Source organism: Taudactylus pleione, unplaced genomic scaffold (genome assembly GCF_031769625.1).
Source record: "Taudactylus pleione unplaced genomic scaffold, aTauple2 ptg000281l, whole genome shotgun sequence".
In the NCBI taxonomy this organism is placed as follows: Eukaryota; Metazoa; Chordata; class Amphibia; order Anura; family Myobatrachidae; genus Taudactylus; species Taudactylus pleione.
This window is the reverse complement of record NW_028284683.1, coordinates 142,094-164,997: the sequence shown is the minus strand read 5'-3', so window position 1 is coordinate 164,997 and position 22,904 is coordinate 142,094. Positions and strand designations below refer to the sequence as shown.

The following is a 22,904-nucleotide window of genomic DNA, read 5'->3' as shown; positions in this document are numbered from 1 at the left end:
GGAGATGGATAGAGAAAGCACTGGTGGAAGAGGAGAAGATGATGGAGAGATGAGGTATAGATGACTTGTGGAGGTATAGTATGTGGATATAAGGAGATGGATAGAAAAAGCACTGGTGGAAGAGGAGAAGATGATGGAGGGATGAGGAGGTATAGATGACTTGTGGAGGTATAGTATGTGGAAATAAGGAGATGGATAGAGAAAGCACTGGTGGAAGAGGAGAAGATGATGGGGGTATGAGGAGGTATAGATGACTTGTGGAGGTATACTGTGGATATAAGGAGATGGATAGAGAAAGCACTGGTGGAAGAGGAGAAGATGATGGAGGGATGAGGAGGTATAGATGACTTGTGCAGGTATAGTGTGTGGATATCATTTAGAAAGAAACATTAATTGAGATGATGATGTAGAATAGAAGATGGATTTTATGTAAGAGAAAAAAAAAGCAGATAAAGAATAAGAAACACAACGGAATCCCGACAGCGGCTGGCCGACATGGCTGAAAATCCTGATCGTCCCAAGGTAAGTATTTACTAACCGAACCTCCCCCCCTAACCCTAACCCCCCCCCCAGTTCCTAACCCTAATCCTCCCTCTAAGTGCCTAAACCTAACCCCGGCTTCCCCACCACCTAAAACTAAGTCCCCGGGGGGGGGGGGGGGTGCCTAACCCTAAGTCCCCCCCGGGGGTGGCTAACCCTAACCCTCCCTTCCCCTAGCCTAACCTTAACCTCCCGGGGCGGTGCCTAACCCTAAGTCCCCCCCGGGAGCCCTAAACTTAAATCTCCCCCCCCCGCGCAGCTATCCGCGCTCGGTGCCCGGTATCACTTTGATCGGGATGCCGGCTGCTGGTCTCCCGGCGTCGGTAAATTGACAGGCGTCAGTACTCACCATGGCCTCCTGCGTACATCATACAGGTCAATCTTGCTGGGTGCCCTCCAGGGGGTGGCTGCATAGACAGATCATATGGTTAGGGTGTACTCAACACCGCAGGGCGATACCCACCACCATCCCCTGTGCCAAGCAGAGCATTGTACCTGGGTAGTATCTGGTCACGCCAGTAGCACTGCCAAACACCTGCCACAACAGTGTGGGGTCCTCTTGGCGATTCTGAATGAAGACATTTTCTAAGGCGTCTGTCCAGTTTAGCTCATTGAGAATGACCGTGGCTGGGGAGAGAGAGGGGTCAGCAGGGAGGGACAGGGGTCAGCAGGGAGAGATTGGGGTCAGCAGAGAGTAACACGGGGTCTGCAAAGGGGTCATTGCTCAAAGGAAATGACAAGGACCGGAAGAAAAAAGCAACAGCATTCAGGAGGGGGACGGAGGGGGCAGCCAGGGAAGGGAGAGCGATATTTGGGGGGGTTCATATTTGGTAGATTGATTATATTTTTACAGAAGCAGCAGACTCAGTATGAACCAGAACTAATTGCTTACATGTGATTAATTACACCCGCTGACAGCTCGTTAGCTGCTACCAGAGCACGTAGCACTTAGCACCTTGGTGTCTAACACCCTGATCACTTAGCACATTGCCAAATCGCTCGATAGCAGCAAAACACAGTACAAGGGAGACCCCCAAACAGCTCATCCTCCGATCAATGCAGACCCCCGAAACCTCGGCTGCAAACAACACTCCAAAAAGATTCTCTCGCAAACCCTTCCCACAGCGCCACGTATCTGCTCGCCATTAATCAGAGAGCCCGTGGTCCACCAGCTGCTGCTGAACTACAGCTCCCAGCATGCCATTGGCTGGCTGCGCATGATGGCAGCTGCCTCGCCACGTGAGGGAGAGAGCATCAAGTTGCCGTAAATGATTCTAGCATCAGACAAACGTGATTTAACTTCTCCTAAATCCTCAGCTCAGCAACGTTACAGGCTGCCCCCCTCCTGCTCGCACATCCGCCCGCCCCCTGCAGCTTCTCGTATAGATCCATATGACGCCTTTCTAGAACTCCCTCTAGGCTTCCATTGCTCCAATCCGCACAACGCACCTATTCTCATTAACATTTAATAGGTAAAGATCATTGTTAACGTCATATTTTCGTACTGCTAATTAGAAAAAACAATAACCCTATTGTGTGGAAATAGATCATTTAAATGGATGATGGCATGTGGTAATTCCCTCTCACTGTTGATTCCGGGGGGGGGGGCGGGGGGGGGCTATATTGCCCCTCATCTAGAATTTCTCTCTAAATAAAATAAAAAAGTTATCCTACAGCGCCACCTGCAGGATGAAACATCACATCACACCCTACACTGACGCCTGAAGGAGGGTTGGGTTCATCTTCATGCACCACAGATAAATCATCACTTTAATGAGCGTACAAGTGTTGTTTTTAGATGCTATAAAATGCCAAAGCTATAGAGAACATATTCATCGCTAGTTTCTGCTTCTTTGGGGGGTTCTGCGGTGAACTTCGGGGGCATTTGCGCAATTTGGGATTTTGTATACTCACAGCCCTTGTAGATGTCGGTGGGGATCTGCACCGCCGTGTACGAATAATTCACCTTGGTCTTGAAATTCGGATCATCCGTGAAATCCAGCTTGAGGGAGTGTGTGGGCTCACTAGGCTCATCCTCTCCCTCCGGGTCATCCTGGGAAGACCGAGGGACAGTGACACAGAGACACGGGAGGGGGCCAGGCAAGTACGGGAAGCACCAGAGAACAGATACAGAGCCTCAAATAGCGGCTGAGACACAAAGGCCCCATCTGTGGCGGGTGCGCACCTCGATTTGTGGCAGTGCATGGGTCTGGGACGATACCAGGTGCGCACTGAGCAATGTATGTAAGTTATAGGACCCTGGTGTTTACTTGCTCTCATGGTTAATGGAACACAAGTCTAAACTCTGCAGTATTTTAGAATAAAACATGAAAATGTGACTAATGAAGGGAGCAGCTCTATAGATACAGGAGGTTATAGAGTGTGACGTGACTGAGACACGGTTGCACAGTGCACATTGTCAGATTATGCCTCTGCCCAGCACACCTTGGCGCACTCCAGGCTTGAGCAGGCTTCTCCCGCAGCAGGACAGCACCTTGACGTGTGCTAGGAATACAGTCAGGGGTGAGGGGAGCACTAAGAATAGCTGCTGTAGAGGGTCCAGGAGGGGATCCGATACTCACATATTCCGTGTCAGCCTTGGAGTCGTAATACTCAATGTCTTCTTCCTAAAGATAACAGCATACAAGACAGAGGAGACATTGGATGAAAGCTGGAACCAGCACATGGAACGGCAAATATACAGATCTGTACACACCAGCAATGTACTGACAGTGAGAACTCATTACTATTATGTCACAGAAGGACACAACATATGCTGTATATCTGTATCTTGTTATTTAGAAAATAAAAGTGGGTATACAAACTATTATATACAGGGACTGACAAACTTGGCGCACATTACCAGGAACACACACACTTGGCGCACATTACCAGGAACACACACACTTGGCGCACATTACCAGGGACGCACACACTTGGCGCACATTACCAGGAACACACACACTTGGCGCACATTAACAGGGACGCACACACTTGGCGCACATTACCAGGAACATACACACTTGGCGCACATTACCAGGGACACACACACTTGGCGCACATAACTAGGAACACACCCCCATGGCGCACATTTACTGGGACACACCCCCATGGTGCACATTTACTGGGACACACCCCCATGGTGCACAATTACTGGGACACACCCCCATGGTGCACATTTACTGGGACACACCCCCATGGTGCACATTTACTGGGACACACCCCCATGGTGCACAATTACTGGGACACACCCCCATGCTGCACATTTACTGGAACACACCTCCATGCTGCACATTTACTGGGACACACCCCCATGCTGCACATTTACTGGGACACACCCCCATGCTGCACATTTACTGGGACACACCCCCATGGTGCACATTTACTGGGACACACGTAAATGGTGCACATTTACTGGGACACACCCCCATGGTGCACATTTACTGGGACACACCCCCATGGTGCACATTTACTGGGACACACGGCCATGGTGCACATTTACTGGGACACACCCCCATGGTGCACATTTACTGGGACACATGCCCATGGTGCACATTTACTGGGACACGCCCCCATGGTGCACATTTACTGGGACACACCCCCATGGTACACATTTACTGGGACACGCCCCCATGTTACACATTTACTGGGACACACGGCCATGGTGCACATTTACTGGGACACACGGCCATGGTGCACATTTACTGGGACACACCCCCATGGTGCACATTTACTGGGACACACCCCCATGGTGCACATTTACTGGGACACACCCCCATGGTGCACATTTACTGGGACACACCCCCATGGTGCACATTTACTGGGACACACCCCCATGGTGCACATTTACTGGGACACACCCCCATGGTGCACATTTACTGATGCGGACAAGCACATAACAATATGAGAATAGTGTGCACACAAATACACAGCTCTAAAACTTTCACACAATACTTAGGTTTCTTTTGTGAGTAATAATATATAGGAAGTGGCTGTACAGTTTATATATATATAACATTTCTCTCAAGTAGGATACATAGAGTGAGATTACCAGACAGATGCATAAATACACAGTATTACTATAATGACCAGACAGATGCATAAACACACACTATTACTATAATGACCAGACATTAATAGAGAAACACACAGTATTATTATAATGACCAGACATTAATAAAGAAACACACACTATTACTATAATGACCAGACATTAATAAAGAAACACACACTATTACTATAATGACCAGACATTAATAAAGAAACACACACTATTACTATAATGACCAGACATTAATAGAGAAACACACACTATTACTATAATGACCAGACATTAATAAAGAAACACACAGTATTACTATAATGACCAGACATTAATAGAGAAACACACACTATTACTATAATGACCAGACATTAATAGAGAAACACACACTATTACTATAATGACCAGACATTAATAAAGAAACACACAGTATTACTATAATGACCAGACATTAATAAAGAAACACACACTATTACTATAATGACCAGACATTAATAGATAAACATACACTATTACTATAATGACCAGACATTAATACAGAAACACAGAGTATTACTATAATGACCAGACATTAATAGAGAAACACACAGTATTACTATAATGACCAGACATTAATAGAGAAACACACAGTATTACTATAATGACCAGACATTAATAGAGAAACACACACTATTACTATAATGACCAGACATTAATAGAGAAACACACACTATTACTATAATGACCAGACATTAATAGAGAAACACAGAGTATTACTATAATGACCAGACATTAATAGAGAAACACACAGTATTATTATAATGACCAGACATTAATAGAGAAACACAGAGTATTACTATAATAACCAGACATTAATAGAGAAACACACACTATTACTATAATAACCAGACATTAATAGAGAAACACACAGTATTACTATAATGACCAGACAGATGCATAAACACACACTATTACTATAATGACCAGACATTAATAGAGAAACACACAGTATTACTATAATGACCAGACATTAATACAGAAACACAGAGTATTACTATAATGACCAGACATTAATAGAGAAACACAGAGTATTACTATAATGACCAGACATTAATAGAGAAACACACAGTATTACTATAATGACCAGACATTAATACAGAAACACAGAGTATTACTATAATGACCAGACAGATGCATAAACACACACTATTACTATAATGACCAGACATTAATAGAGAAACACACACTATTACTATAATGACCAGACATCAAATAGAGAAACACACAGTATTACTATAATGACCAGACAGATGCATAAACACACACTATTACTATAATGACCAGACAGATGCATAAACACACACTATTACTATAATGACCAGACATTAATAGAGAAACACACACTATTACTATAATGACCAGACATTAATAGAGAAACACAGAGTATTACTATAATGACCAGACATTAATAGAGAAACACACAGTATTACTATAATGACCAGACATTAATACAGAAACACAGAGTATTACTATAATGACCAGACAGATGCATAAACACACACTATTACTATAATGACCAGACATTAATAGAGAAACACACACTATTACTATAATGACCAGACATTAATAGAGAAACACAGAGTATTACTATAATGACCAGACATTAATAGAGAAACACACACTATTACTATAATGACCAGACATTAATAGATAAACATACACTATTACTATAATGACCAGACATTAATAAAGAAACACACAGTATTACTATAATGACCAGACATTAATAAAGAAACACACACTATTACTATAATGACCAGACATTAATAAAGAAACACACACTATTACTATAATGACCAGACATTAATAAAGAAACACAGAGTATTACTATAATGACCAGACATTAATAGAGAAACACACACTATTACTATAATGACCAGACATTAATAGAGAAACACAGAGTATTACTATAATGACCAGACATTAATAGAGAAACACACAGTATTACTATAATGACCAGACAATAATACAGAAACACAGAGTATTACTATAATGACCAGACAGATGCATAAACACACACTATTACTATAATGACCAGACATTAATAGAGAAACACACACTATTACTATAATGACCAGACATTAATAGATAAACATACACTATTACTATAATGACCAGACATTAATACAGAAACACAGAGTATTACTATAATGACCAGACATTAATAAACACAGAGTATTACTATAATGACCAGACATTAATAAAGAAACACACAGTATTACTATAATGACCAGACATTAATAGAGAAACACACAGTATTACTATAATGACCAGACATTAATAGAGAAACACACAGTATTACTATAATGACCAGATATTAATAGAGAAACACACAGTATTACTATAATGACCAGACATTAATAGAGAAACACACACTATTACTATAATGACCAGACATTAATACAGAAACACAGAGTATTACTATAATGACCAGACATTAATACAGAAACACACAGTATTACTATAATGACCAGACATTAATAAACACACAGTATTACTATAATGACCAGACATTAATAGAGAAACACACAGTATTACTATAATGACCAGACATTAATAGAGAAACACACAGTATTACTATAATGACCAGACATTAATAGAGAAACACACACTATTACTATAATGACCAGACATTAATAGAGAAACACACACTATTACTATAATAACCAGACATTAATAGAGAAACACACAGTATTACTATAATGACCAGACAGATGCATAAACACACACTATTACTATAATGACCAGACATTAATAGAGAAACACACAGTATTACTATAATGACCAGACATTAATAAAGAAACACACACTATTACTATAATGACCAGACAGATGCATAAACACACACTATTACTATAATGACCAGACATTAATAGAGAAACACACACTATTACTATAATGACCAGACATTAATAGATAAACATACACTATTACTATAATAACCAGACATTAATAGAGAAACACACAGTATTACTATAATGACCAGACAGATGCATAAACACACACTATTACTATAATGACCAGACAGATGCATAAACACACACTATTACTATAATGACCAGACATTAATAAAGAAACACACACTATTACTATAATGACCAGACATTAATAAAGAAACACACACTATTACTATAATGACCAGACATTAATAAAGAAACACACACTATTACTATAATGACCAGACATTAATAAAGAAACACAGAGTATTACTATAATGACCAGACATTAATAGAGAAACACACAGTATTACTATAATGACCAGACAATAATACAGAAACACAGAGTATTACTATAATGACCAGACAGATGCATAAACACACACTATTACTATAATGACCAGACATTAATAGAGAAACACACACTATTACTATAATGACCAGACATTAATAGATAAACATACACTATTACTATAATGACCAGACATTAATAAAGAAACACAGAGTATTACTATAATGACCAGACATTAATAGAGAAACACACACTATTACTATAATGACCAGACATTAATAGATAAACATACACTATTACTATAATGACCAGACATTAATAAAGAAACACACAGTATTACTATAATGACCAGACATTAAAAAAGAAACACACACTATTACTATAATGACCAGACATTAATAAAGAAACACACACTATTACTATAATGACCAGACATTAATAAAGAAACACAGAGTATTACTATAATGACCAGACAATACAGAAACACACAGTATTACTATAATGACCAGACATTAATAAAGAAACACACACTATTACTATAATGACCAGACATTAATAAAGAAACACAGAGTATTACTATAATGACCAGACATTAATACAGAAACACACAGTATTACTATAATGACCAGACATTAATACAGAAACACAGAGTATTACTATAATGACCAGACATTAATAAAGAAACACACACTATTACTATAATGACCAGACATTAATACAGAAACACACACTATTACTATAATGACCAGACATTAATAAAGAAACACACACTATTACTATAATGACCAGACATTAATAAAGAAACACACACTATTACTATAATGACCAGACATTAATAGAGAAACACACACTATTACTATAATGACCAGACAGATGCATAAACACACACTATTACTATAATGACCAGACATTAATAGAGAAACACACAGTATTACTATAATGACCAGACATTAATAGAGAAACACACAGTATTACTATAATGACCAGACATTAATAAAGAAACACACACTATTACTATAATGACCAGACATTAATACAGAAACACAGAGTATTACTATAATGACCAGACAGATGCATAAACACACACTATTACTATAATGACCAGACATTAATAGAGAAACACACACTATTACTATAATGACCAGACATTAATAGAGAAACACACAGTATTACTATAATGACCAAACATTAATAAAGAAACACACACTATTACTATAATGACCAGACATTAATAGAGAAACACACAGTATTACTATAATGACCAGACATTAATAGAGAAACACACAGTATTACTATAATGACCAGACATTAATAAAGAAACACACACTATTACTATAATGACCAGACATTAATACAGAAACACAGAGTATTACTATAATGACCAGACATTAATAGAGAAACACAGAGTATTACTATAATGACCAAACATTAATAAAGAAACACACAGTATTACTATAATGACCAGACATTAATAAAGAAACACAGAGTATTACTATAATGACCAGACATTAATACAGAAACACAGAGTATTACTATAATGACCAGACATTAATAAACACAGAGTATTACTATAATGACCAGACATTAATAAAGAAACACACAGTATTACTATAATGACCAGACATTAATAGAGAAACACACAGTATTACTATAATGACCAGACATTAATAGAGAAACACACAGTATTACTATAATGACCAGACATTAATAGAGAAACACACAGTATTACTATAATGACCAGACATTAATAGAGAAACACACACTATTACTATAATGACCAGACATTAATACAGAAACACAGAGTATTACTATAATGACCAGACATTAATACAGAAACACACAGTATTACTATAATGACCAGACATTAAAAAACACACAGTATTACTATAATGACCAGACATTAATAGAGAAACACACAGTATTACTATAATGACCAGACATTAATAGAGAAACACACAGTATTACTATAATGACCAGACATTAATAGAGAAACACACAGTATTACTATAATGACCAGACATTAATAGAGAAACACACACTATTACTATAATGACCAGACATTAATAGAGAAACACACAGTATTACTATAATAAGATATTATTATATAAACACACAGTATTACTATAAAGATAATATATTATTATATAAACACACGGTATTACTATAATGACCAGACATTAATAGAGAAACACACAGTATTACTATAATAAGATATTATATAAACACACAGTATTACTATACTAAAAATACACAGTATTACTATACTATAAACACACAGTAGTATTAAAATGACCAGACATTAATATATAAATACATTGTAGAGTTATAATGACCAGACAACTATATAATAAGCGAGAAAGTGTGTCTGTCTGTTTGTTCTTTATGCACCCCCAGAGTATTGGACCTATCTCCACCAAATTTTGCAGGGTGGTGTAGTTTGACCAGGATTAGATTTTTGCTTAGGTTTGAACTTCGTCAGGGCCACACACTGTCAGAAAATCCCTAAAAATGGGGACACTCTTAAATTGCACAGGTTCAGGGGCTGGGCTCCAGTGGAAATTAGTAGTCTGACAAAAACCGGTGTGAAAGCTACAAAAGTATAATTTTATCCTCATAGGATGAGCAAGTGTCAAACTTTATGACTCATGCAAGTTCATGTTAAATCCAGAGTTAAGCCTGTTACAGACTAGACCAGTGTTGGCTAACCTTGACACTCCAGCTGTTGTGGAACTATATATCCCAGCATGCCCTGCCACAGTTTTAGCATGCCCTAATAGCAAAACTGTAGCAGTGCATGCTGGGTTATGTAGTTCCATAACAGCTGGAGTGTCAAGGTTAACCAACACTGGACTAGACAATATATCGTCAGATACGGTGGATTGGACACCATATCGTCCACATCAGGCAGTGTGTACCCACTACGTCGCTGACAATGCGCGCTCTCGTGCGAAGTCAGGCAATATAGTCAGCGGGGTGCCATGCTGCCGAATGCAGCATGCCCTCTGCTGTTGCACCATCGCTCCCGGCATCGGCAAGTGTGTATGCATTTGCCGATGCTGGTAGCCCCGCAGAGACCTGCTGCACGATACATCAGTTGGGTATACATCGTTAAGTGTGTACCCAGCATTAGTCCTTTTTAAAGTGACCATACTGTATATATTAGTCAGCCCTCTGTGTTTGCATGCAAGGGTGTAATATACCCCTTACACTACACAGTAATGCCCTACACATTGTACCACACAGTAATGCCTCTTACACCACACAGTAATGCCCCTTACACATTGTACCACACAGTAATGCCCTTTATAGATAATGCCACATAGTAGTAGTGCCCCATTATTCAACACAATAGTAGTCCCCCTTACACATTATGCCACATAATAATGTCCCTTACACATTAAGCCCCCCTCCAGCAACTCACCTCCCTGTGTGCCATCAGCAGCCAGCAGGTGTGGATTTGGTGCTGGGCCACCAGCTAATAGCAGCTGGCGCACCTGGCAGGTAGCGGCAGATATGGACAGATAGCACCGGCGCAATTTTAATCTAGTGCCGGTCGCGAGCCAAATCAGAGCACGTGGACCGGCAGCATATCAGAAACCGCCACTGCTGATTAGCTGCTGGTCCGCGAGCTCTGACTGCATCGCAGCTGGCGACGCTGCCTCTCCGTGTCTGTCTGCTGTTGTGCCAGCTGTAATCAACTGGCGGGCAGGCACCAAATCAACACCGTTGACACCCAGGCGCCCCTTGGCACCCCTGACTGGACAGGCCATCTTGTGTGCATCATTGGGTGCAGGGGGAGCGGCCAACCACAGAGGCAGCTCAGGCACCATAGCAGCCGCACGCCTTGCACCCACCGTAGTTACACCATTGTCTGCATGCATGCTAGCAAACAGTGGGGTCCTTTTCAGGATCAATGGACCGGACATTACATATATAAACACACAGTATTACTATAATGACAGGACATTACATATATATATATACACACAGTATTACTATAATGACCAGACATTACATATATATATACACACAGTATTACTATAATGACTGGACATTACATATATATACACACAGTATTACTATAATGACCGGACATTACATATATATATACACACAGTATTACTATAATGACTGGACATTACATATATATATATATATATATATATATATATACACACACAGTATTACTATAATGACCGGACATTACATATATATATATACACACAGGATTACTATAATGACCGGACATTACATATATATACACACAGTATTACTATAATGACCGGACATTACATATATATATATATATATACACAGTATTACTTTAATGACCGGACATTACACATATATATATATATATATATATATATACAGACAGTATTACTATAATGACCGGACATTACATATATATACACACTGGATTACTATAATGACCGGACATTACATATATATATACACACAGTATTACTATAATGACCGGACATTACATATATATACACACAGTATTACTATAATGACTGGACATTACATATATATATATATATATATATATACACACAGTATTACTATAATGACTGGACATTACATATATATATACACACAGTATTACTATAATGACTGGACATTACATATATATATACAAACAGTATTACTATAATGACTGGACATTACATATATATACACACAGTATTACTATAATGACCGGACATTACATATATACACACAGTATTACTATAATGACCGGACATTACATATATATATACACACAGTATTACTATAATGACCGCACTTACATATATATATATATACACACACAGTATTACTATAATGACCGGACATTACATATATATATATATATATACACACAGTATTACTATAATGACCGGACATTACATATATATATATATATACACACAGTATTACTATAATGACCGGACATTACATATATATACACACAGTATTACTATAATGACCGGACATTACTTATATATACACACAGGATTACTATAATGACCGGACATTACATATATATATATATATATACACACAGGATTACTATAATGACCGGACATTACATATATATACACACAGTATTACTATAATGACCGGACATTACATATATATACACACAGTATTACTATAATGACCGGACATTACATATATATATATATACACATACACAGTATTACTATAATGACCGGACATTACATATATAAACACACAGTATTACTATAATGACCGGACATTACATATATATATATATACACAGTATTACTATAATGACCGGACATTACATATATATATATATATATATATATACACACAGTATTACTATAATGACAGGACATTACATATATATATATATATATGTACATACACAGTATTACTATAATGACCTGACATTACACACATATATATATATATGTATATATACACAGTATTACTATAATGACCGGACATTACATATATAAAACACACAGAATTACTATAATGACCGGACATTACATATATATATATATATATATACACACAGTATTACTATAATGACCGGACATTATTACATATATATCTATATACACACAGTATTACTATAATGACCGGACGTTATTACATATATATCTATATACACACAGTAATATATGTATATATATATATATATATACACACACACACATATACATACACACAGTATTACTATAATGACCGGATATTACATATATGTACACAGTATTACTATAATGACCGAACATTATTACATATATATCTATATACACACAGTATTACTATAATGACCGGACGTTATTACATATATATCTATACACACATAGTTATATATATATATATATATATACACATATATACATACACACAGCATTACTATAATGACCGGATATTACATATATGTACACAGTATTACTATAATGACCGGACATTATTACATATATATCTATTTACACACGGTATTACTATAATGACCGGATGTTATTACATATATATCTATATACACACAGTAATAAATATATATATATATATATATACACATATACATACAAACAGTATTACTATAATGACCGGATATTACATATATACACACAGTATTACTATAATGACCGGACATTATTACATATATATCTATATACACACAGTAAAACAGAGGCCGCATTTTGGGTGTATTTTCCTCACATTAATAAGCCCCCAGAAATCTGCCTGTGATTAATGGAGCTGAAACGCCGGTAGTATCGGGTACATAGGGCATAATTCAGAGATGTACGCAAAACCAATATTGTCGCAGTTGCCCAATGTTTTAATAACTGCGTATGCGTTGGAGTCGCACGCATTCCAATGGGATTCTCTGAATACACTTCCAGTTGTGAATGAGGCCCTTTGTGCAGACACAGATATAAGGACTCCCTATCGCTGTGCATTACTGTAACTATAGCCCATTCTCAGTATGACAATCAGGACGTCTTCTCGGGGTAAACACGTCCGTTTGTCCTGTGACAGTAACATATAGGATGAGATTCCTGGCTGTAGCCATCTCTCTCTTTCTCTATGTTGCTTCTTGCACCATTCCATTACTATTCCAGTCATTCAATCCCACCATTCCTTCGCTCCGTCTCTCCTCCCCTCTCCCCATCTCACGGCCCCCTCCTCTCCCTCCCAGCTGCCCTTCCCCTCTCCTTCCCTCGCCCTGGAGCATGATGAAAGCTGACATTATATCAAACATTATAAAGACTCTCATTTGATGAAGATCATTCGTCAACACACAAACCTATTAACCAGCAGAAAAACACACCGGCGTGCCTTCTCCCCTAGCACGTGCCGTGTGTGTGTGTGAGAGCGACGCACCTCCTGCCAGACTCATTGTGACTGCAAATCACACGCTACGCTCCCCGCTAACAACTTTCAGGTGAACTGGCCCCAATGTCATCGTCAAGGACATGATGATTTCCCACGTATACGTTCTTTGCCTGCCGGAGAGAGAAACCTGCACCATCACCCAGATGGTATTGGAACGGGTGTGTGCATTATATATTGCTGTATGTCACAGCCAGGCCCTAACCAAACTCACCTCAGCCACGTTGTCCGATTATTCCCAAAGGCTTCAACCAAGGAGCCGGAGGTCCTAAAATATTCACCATATGGGAATACTGTCCCAGCGCACACTGTGGACGCATCTCTTTTGTGGGGAGAGGTAATATTTAGCCTACCCAGTAACTAGCGTCCTCACTGAGGCATGAGGCTCTATGCACCTCGGGCCTCCATAAAACTTCTAGCCCCTTGTGAATGGATAGGCTGCTCATGACATTAGTTACACTGACGGCATGAAAGCGTCACGCACACTGTAACAGCATTTTGCATTATCAGGCCCCGCCCACAGCTGCACAATGACGCGAATCGCATCCTATGGTCCTGCCGATGTCACAAAAAAGGGAGAAGTGGGATCTGCGAGGGTCTCTTCGTCTCCCGGGAGGACTGGATGAAATTCACGAGCATCCTGGAATTGCACTGGTAATATTCCAGTTGGGTCGGTCGCACCCTCTCCTCGCCCTGTAGCGTTGTTAATAATAAACAAGTGCCAATACCCCACCGTGATAATAGTCTGTTGCTGCAATTCCTGTGTATTTCCTAAAGACCTGGGGTGAATGAATTAACTGATGCTAAAAATAGGTGGAAAATGACATAACGTTCGGGTAAGTAATGCAGGTCAGTTGGAAAATAAGTGGGGAAATCATAAGCCAACACTTAGCAAGTGCAGAACTAAGCTGTCAGGGATAATCACAACAGACGGATTCCCCACAAAATTGCCGGAATAGATTTTCCATCCTAAACAGTTAACGGTAGATTTACGTATCCCTGAGAACACAGGGCCTGATTCAGAGCCGGACGCTATTTGCGGACGGTCGTTCCAAAAAAGGGGCCGGCTATTTAAATTGAGCGCTCGCTCTTTGCGGTTTGTTGACGCCTCTATGTCTGAGCGAGCGAACGAAAAATGCGCTCGCTATTTTGTAAAGACGCCCCTTTGCCGTTCGCAACATTCGTCAACTCCGGTATTTATTAGATTAATCGGGAACATCGAAAGGCGTCTGAACTGCTCGCAGTGCTTGTGGTAGGTTTTTCTTCCCGCTATCACTGCGAGCAGTTCAGGCTAAAAGACAACCAAGTGACGTGGTCGATGACGCTCCCTTACTAATTATGCACTCCCGTTAAACGCCCTTTTGACCGTTAGGCACGCCTGCGTTCGGATCTCCACTCCCCCGTTTTCAAGCACCTTCCCCTGTTACCACCCACAAACGGTACATTCTGTCACTCAAATTAGCAGCCCCATGTTGTTTTGCGAACGATTTCCGACCGCAATAACTGGTTTGCGCATGCGCATTACGACCCATGCGCATGCGCAGTTGTGCGAACATCGCTCAGAGCGAACGAGCGGCCGCTTACGAGCGGCTCTGAATCATGCCCACAATACAATAAAGCTGCACTACCATCGCTAATGCGCCAACGTATATAACCCTTGTCTTGCATTGTATTGTACTGTAAGTCACTGGTTTCATGTACTTTGTAAGGTGCTGCGGAACACTTGAGGCCCCCCATAAATGAAAGATAATAATACCATCTAGAATAGGATTTACGCCTACATGCAACTGTTTTTCTCAGTGCCACTCCCTACTTTAAAAAGGGGGCAAAGGGGTGGGGCTCATGAGTGGGAGGACCAATCACAAGCTGCAATCTCTTTGATTGGCTGTTTACTTGCGGTACTTTCATTAGATGGGTCTAGCCAAGACAGAAGAGTGGCCGTACAGACTGATGACCAGGCCCTGGCAGCATCTATATATTTATACAGTATATATTGCAATGCAGCTCTGTGCCAACCTGTCAATACTTCCCAGCCACATTGGCCGAGGCTAATTATGTGACTGTCACGTCTCCGATTCATCAGATGGAACCGTAATGATACAGATTTACCCCACAAGGAGAGTGCGGCTGGCAGAGCGCGCCATCAGTCACGTAATGTCGTCCTGTAGCGTCCATCATTAAGGCCAGGACACATCCGCACGCGGATCCCTTCCTGTTCTACAACACATCCCATCTACGGGGAGCTGAAGGGGAAGCGATAATGACCCTCCTGGTCTCCGTTCTTCCTTCTAGAAATCCCAACACAAATGTATTCTGCTACATGTACATATATATTCAGATACATTTTATGCTGAGACAGATGCCTAACAAAATATCAGAATTGCAATGACCTTGGGCTGCTTCCAGAACAACGTCGGTGGTGCACAGAAAGGCTCATCTTCAGACAGAAGGGTATAGAGGAAAATTGCTGCATCACTGAATGAAGCCAGACCAGGGAAACCCATTACCCTGTTACTGTGCTGCTGGCAGGTTCAGCCAGGTAACAGCCATTTAATGTGGTCTCCAGAGCCGTCTGCCAGATCCAAAATAACAGGTCACTGCCACTCACCCTGGAGGAGATGGACAGGAGGTGTGAGCCTCACGCGAGCAGCATCAGGCAGGTACTATATGGGTCTGTTGTTTCAGTCTCTTCCAGGGGAGGTAGGTGGGGGGTTAATATGGAGAGATATTTAGCAATCCCGATATACCCCCAAGCAATCAGCTTAGAGATGGGATAGCAACAGAAAACGCTATTCTCTGCCTGCCCAGGATAATTATTCTCCTAATAACTCGCTAAGCTCCGTTACAAATGCACATTACTTTAATATTATTGTTAACATTAATGTACACAGGGTCAGCACCCCCCGCCGAGATACACAGCCGGGAACAAGCACAGTAATAAGATGAGACAGAAAGACAAGAAGATAGCAGGGTGCTGCCCGCAGGCTGACAATCTACAGGGGAATATTATATTGTACAGGAGTGGGCAACCTGTGGTACAGCAGATACTGTGGAACTACACATCCCAGCCCCCCGCCCCATCCCCGTGGTGTCCACTGTCCTCTAGCAGGTATCCACTTGTAGAAGTGGGCTGTTGAGGGGGGGAGGGGAGGCACAATGCCGGCAATCTCAGCACTGTGTAGTGGGGGGCTCACTGCTATTGCACAGTCGTGCCCCCCCCGCTCTACCTCCAAACGTGCGTCACGCCCCTCGTCACTCCCCCCCATCTCCCAGAGGGGGCAGCCAGCAACTGTGTAATTATCCCACTTGATTCCACATGCAGAAATCCAGAAAACATGACCTGTTGGGGAAACCTGAAGGTTGAGAAGCACTGGTATAGGAAATAATGTCATGTTATGGTTGCAGAAGACCATATAGGCCGGGGCCAGGGCAGCCGATGCTATGCAGGGACTGAGTACACTTTGTATATTCATTTTATCACAGTACATTGAGACTATGATGATTTGGGGGCGTGTGGGGGTGTCCTGAGGGTTAATACAAGTAAATTCGGGCATGGCAGGACTGATAAGGCAGGTGCCATTCATGCTCCAGGAATAACGGCCCTCGCACAGCACATTGACGCTCAGCCGCGGCCAATCTCTCACTCTCCGTCTTCATCACAACCTTGAAGCGATCACAGTGACTGCGAGCAGCCGCGCGGGGGGCATAATCAGTGAGAGGAGACAGACGGGGGGTGTGAGGTGAGTACATAACACCTCGCTGCCATCTGTCTGCACTGGGCAATGAGAAGACACAGCGCTGGCGGGGTCTGCATTATGACCAGAGGGGGAGGGGGCACGCTGGACATCTGGATGGAGGAGCAATCAGTGTCTGAGAGGGAGGGGATGGTGGCCCTGCCAAGCCAGCTATGAAATGACTGCTCAAACCGTGCCCTACACGGCCGGCGCTGGGCGCGGGTGTGCGCAGGTGACTGTCACGGCATCCTCGGCAGGGGGCTACTTACTGTCACTGTATATATATCTTTATGTCTATGGAAGTACAAGTCCCAGCATGCCTTCGCAGCCGAAATACATTGTACAGAAAGTGCTATAGTCAATGTGGCCGGCGCCGTCCACCGTATCCCAGCCTGCAACCTTGAACGAGTATTTGTCATTGCGCGTGCGTCTTTATTGCTTTGCTATTACGTAATCAAAGAGGATCCATTCGCAAAGTGAGTGTCATGTGGTCAGCGCTCGGGGGAGGTAACTGGGGTGTGCCTGGCCGTATCATGGGCGTGCATAAATGAGTCATTGCGATCGCATTCGCAGCATGAGACCTCTCTGTGTGTAAAGGGAGCTGCAGTGTCTGCTGCAAATGCTGCGTGACTGACAGATGTGCATCGATGGTACCGATGTTTGCGCAGGAGCGCAACATTGGACAGATATGAGAAGTCAGCGGGGGGCGTCTTTATGCCGGCCGTGATCTGACAGCCATTAGCATATATTTGCAGCTGCGTTCCGTGAGAAAGCGTAGCTGCGATCGCATTAGCGTCCACTGCTGAATCAGCCCCAACTCGCATTTCCAAGATCCAGCTACTTGTGCCCATCTCCAGCGCCTTGCACCCAGAGGGACGGTATGGGAAGGGGTGTTCTGATGTAATCGAGCACAGAAAGGGCGTATCCACACAAATGTGAGCGCAGGCAGTACCGGAAATACTAGAGATGCGCCTGGGAAGAGACGGAGATAGAGATGCGCCTGGGAAGAGAGGGAGATGTGCCTGGGGAGAGAGGGTGATAGAGATGTGCCTGGGGAGAGAGGGAGATGTGCCTGGGGAGAGAGGGAGATGCACCTGGGGAGAGAGGGAGATGCACCTGGGGAGAGACAGAAATAGAGATGCGCCTCGGAAGAGAGGGAGATGTGCCTCGGTAAGAGACGGAGATAGAGATGCGCCTGGAGGGAGATGGAAATAGAGAAGCGCCTGGAGGGAGATGTGCCTGGGGAGAGAGGGAGATAGAGATGTGCCTGGGGAGAGAGGGAGATAGAGATGTGCCTGGGGAGAGAGGGAGATAGAGATGCGCCTGGGGAGAGAGGGAGATAGAGATGCGCCTGGGGAGAGAGGGAGATAGAGATGTGCCTGGGGAGAGAGGGAGATAGAGATGCGCCTGGGAAGAGAGGGAGATAGAGATGCGCCTGGGAAGAGAGGGAGATGTGCCTGGGAAGAGAGGGAGATGCGCCTGGGGAGAGACAGAAATAGAGATGCGCCTCGGTAAGAGATGGAGATAGAGATACGCCTGGAGGGAGATGCGCATGGGGAGAGAGGGAGATGTGCCTGGGAAGAGACGGAGATAGAGATGCGCCTGGAGGGAGATGGAAATAGAGAAGCGCCTGGAGGGAGATGTGCCTGGGGAGAGAGGGAGATAGAGATGTGCCTGGGGAGAGAGGGAGATAGAGATGTGCCTGGGGAGAGAGGGAGATAGAGATGCGCCTGGGGAGAGAGGGAGATAGAGATGCGCCTGGGAAGAGAGGGAGATAGAGATGCGCCTGGGAAGAGAGGGAGATGTGCCTGGGAAGAGAGGGAGATGCGCCTGGGGAGAGACAGAAATAGAGATGCGCCTCGGTAAGAGACGGAGATAGAGATACGCCTGGAGGGAGATGCGCATGGGGAGAGAGGGAGATGTGCCCGGGAAGAGACGGAGATAGAGATGCGCCTGGAGGGAGATGCGCCTGGGGAGAGACGGAAATAGACATGCGCCTGGGGAGAGAGGGAGATGCGCCTGTGAAGAGACGGAGATGCGCCTGGGTAGAGATGGAGATGCGCCCGAGGAGAGACGGAGATGCGCCCAGGAAGAGACGGAGATGCGCCCAGGAAGAGACGGAGATGCGCCCGGGAAGAGAGGGAGATGCGCCCGGGAAGAGAGGGAGATACGCCTGGGAAGAGCAAAGATGCGCCTGGGGAGAGAGGGAGGTTCGCCTGGGGAGAGACAGAGATGCACCTGGGAAGCGAGGGAGATGACCCTGGGAAGAGAGGGAGATGCGCCTGGGGAGAGATGGAGATAGACATGCGCCTGGGAAGAGAGGGTGAAAGAGATGCGCCTGAGGAGAGAGAAAGATGCGCCTGGGGAGAGACAGAAATAGAGATGCGCCTCGGAAGAGAGGGAGATGTGTCTCGGTAAGAGACGGAGACAGAGATGCGCCTGGAGGGAGATGCGCCTGGGGAGAGATGGAAATAGAGATGCGCCTGGGAAGAGAGGGAGATAGAGATGTGCCTGGGAAGAGAGGGAGATGCGCCTGGGAAGAGAGGGAGATGCACCTGGGGAGAGACAGAAATAGAGATGCGCCTGGGGAGAGAGGGAGATAGAGATGTGCCTGGGAAGAGAGGGAGATAGAGATGCGCCTGGGAAGAGAGGGAGATAGAGATGTGCCTGGGAAGAGAGGGAGATAGAGATGTGCCTGGGAAGAGAGGGAGATAGAGATGCGCCTGGGAAGAGAGGGAGATGCGCCTGGGAAGAGAGGGAGATGCGCCTGGGGAGAGACAGAAATAGAGATGTGCCTCGGTAAGAGACGGAGATAGAGATGCGCCTGGGGAGAGATGGAAATAGAGATGCGACTGGAGGGAGATACGCTTGGGGAGAGATGGAAATAGAGATGCGCCTGGAGGCAGATACGCCTGGGGAGAGATGGAAATAGAGATGCGCCTGGGGAGAGAGGGAGATGTGCCCGGGAAGAGACGGAGATAGAGATGCGCCTGGAGGGAGATGCGCCTGGGAGAGACGAAAATAGACATGCGCCTGGGGAGAGAGGGAGATGCGCCTGGGGAGAGACGGAGATGCGCCTGGGTAGAGATGGAGATGCGCCCGGGGAGAGACGGAGATGCGCCCAGGAAGAGACGGAGATGCGCCCAGGAAGAGAAGGAGATGCGCCCGGGAAGAGAGGGAGATGCGCCTGGGAAGAGACGAAGATGCGCCTGGGGAGAGAGGGAGATTCGCCTGGGGAGAGACAGAGATGCACCTGGGAAGCGAGGGAGATGACCCTGGGAAGAGAGGGAGATGCGCCCGGGGAGAGACGGAGATGCGCCTGGGTAGAGATGGAGATGCGCCCGGGGAGAGACGGAGATGCGCCCAGGAAGAGACGGAGATGCGCCCGGGAAGAGAGGGAGATGCGCCTGGGAAGAGACGAAGATGCGCCTGGGGAGAGAGGGAGATTCGCCTGGGGAGAGACAGAGATGCACCTGGGAAGCGAGGGAGATGACCCTGGGAAGAGAGTGAGATGCGCCTGGGGAGAGACGGAGATAGTCATGCGCCTGGGAAGAGACGGAGATGCGCATGGGAAGAGACGGAGATGCGCTGGGAAGAGAGGGAGATGACTCTGGGAAGCGAGGGAGATGACCCTGGGAAGCGAGGGAGATGACCCTGGGAAGAGACGGAGATGACCCTGGGAAGAGACGGAGAAGACCCTGGGAAGAGACGGAGATGCGCCTGGGAAGAGAGGGAGATGTGCCTGGGAAGAGACAGAGATGCGCCTGGGGAGAGAGGGAGATAGACATGCGCCTGGGAAGAGAGGGAGATGCGCATGGGAAGAGACGGAGATAGACATGTGCCTGGGAAGAGAGGGAGATGCGCCTGGGTAGAGACGGAGATAGACATGCGCCTGGGAAGAGAGGGAGATGCGCCTGGGAAGAGACGGAGATAGACATGCGCCTGGGAAGAGAGGGAGATGCGCCTGGGGAGAGACGGAGTTGTGCCTGGGGAGAGAGGGAGTTGGGCCTGGGGAGAGAGGGAGATGGGCCTGGGTAGAGAGGGAGTTGTGCCTGGGGAGAGAGGGAGATGGGCCTGGAAAGAGAGGGAGTTGTGCCTGGGAAGAGAGGGAGATGACCCTGGGAAGCGAGGGAGATGACCCTGGGAAGAGATGGAGATGACCCTGGGAAGAGATGGAGATGCGCCTGGGAAGAGAGGGAGATGTGCCTGGGAAGAGAGGGAGATGCGCCTGGGAAGAGACAGAGATGCGCCTGGGGAGAGAGGGAGATAGACATGCGCCTGGGAAGAGAGGGAGATGCGCATGGGAAGAGACGGAGATAGACATGTGCCTGGGGAGAGAGGGAGATGCGCCCGGGAAGAGACAGAGATGCGCCCGGGAAGAGACAGAGATGCGCCTGGGAAGAGACAGAGATGTGCCCGGGGAGAGAGGGAGTTGTACCTGGGGAGAGAGGGAGATGCGCCTG

At 44.0% G+C, this 22,904-nt stretch overlaps 1 protein-coding gene across 1 annotated transcript in view; it reads right to left on the bottom strand.

The window, feature by feature from the left end:
- The window catches only part of CACNA2D2 (calcium voltage-gated channel auxiliary subunit alpha2delta 2), a gene marked incomplete at its 5' end in the record, with an annotated part of 228,365 nt that overhangs the window by 120,880 nt on the left and 84,581 nt on the right, over nucleotides 1-22,904 (bottom strand). Inside the window, 4 exons of the mRNA XM_088482022.1 lie at nucleotides 890-947; nucleotides 1,036-1,167; nucleotides 2,455-2,593; nucleotides 3,123-3,167. Of these exons, the coding sequence (XP_088338148.1) occupies nucleotides 890-947; nucleotides 1,036-1,167; nucleotides 2,455-2,593; nucleotides 3,123-3,167 (374 nt within the window). The remainder of the gene's footprint in view (nucleotides 1-889; nucleotides 948-1,035; nucleotides 1,168-2,454; nucleotides 2,594-3,122; nucleotides 3,168-22,904) is intronic.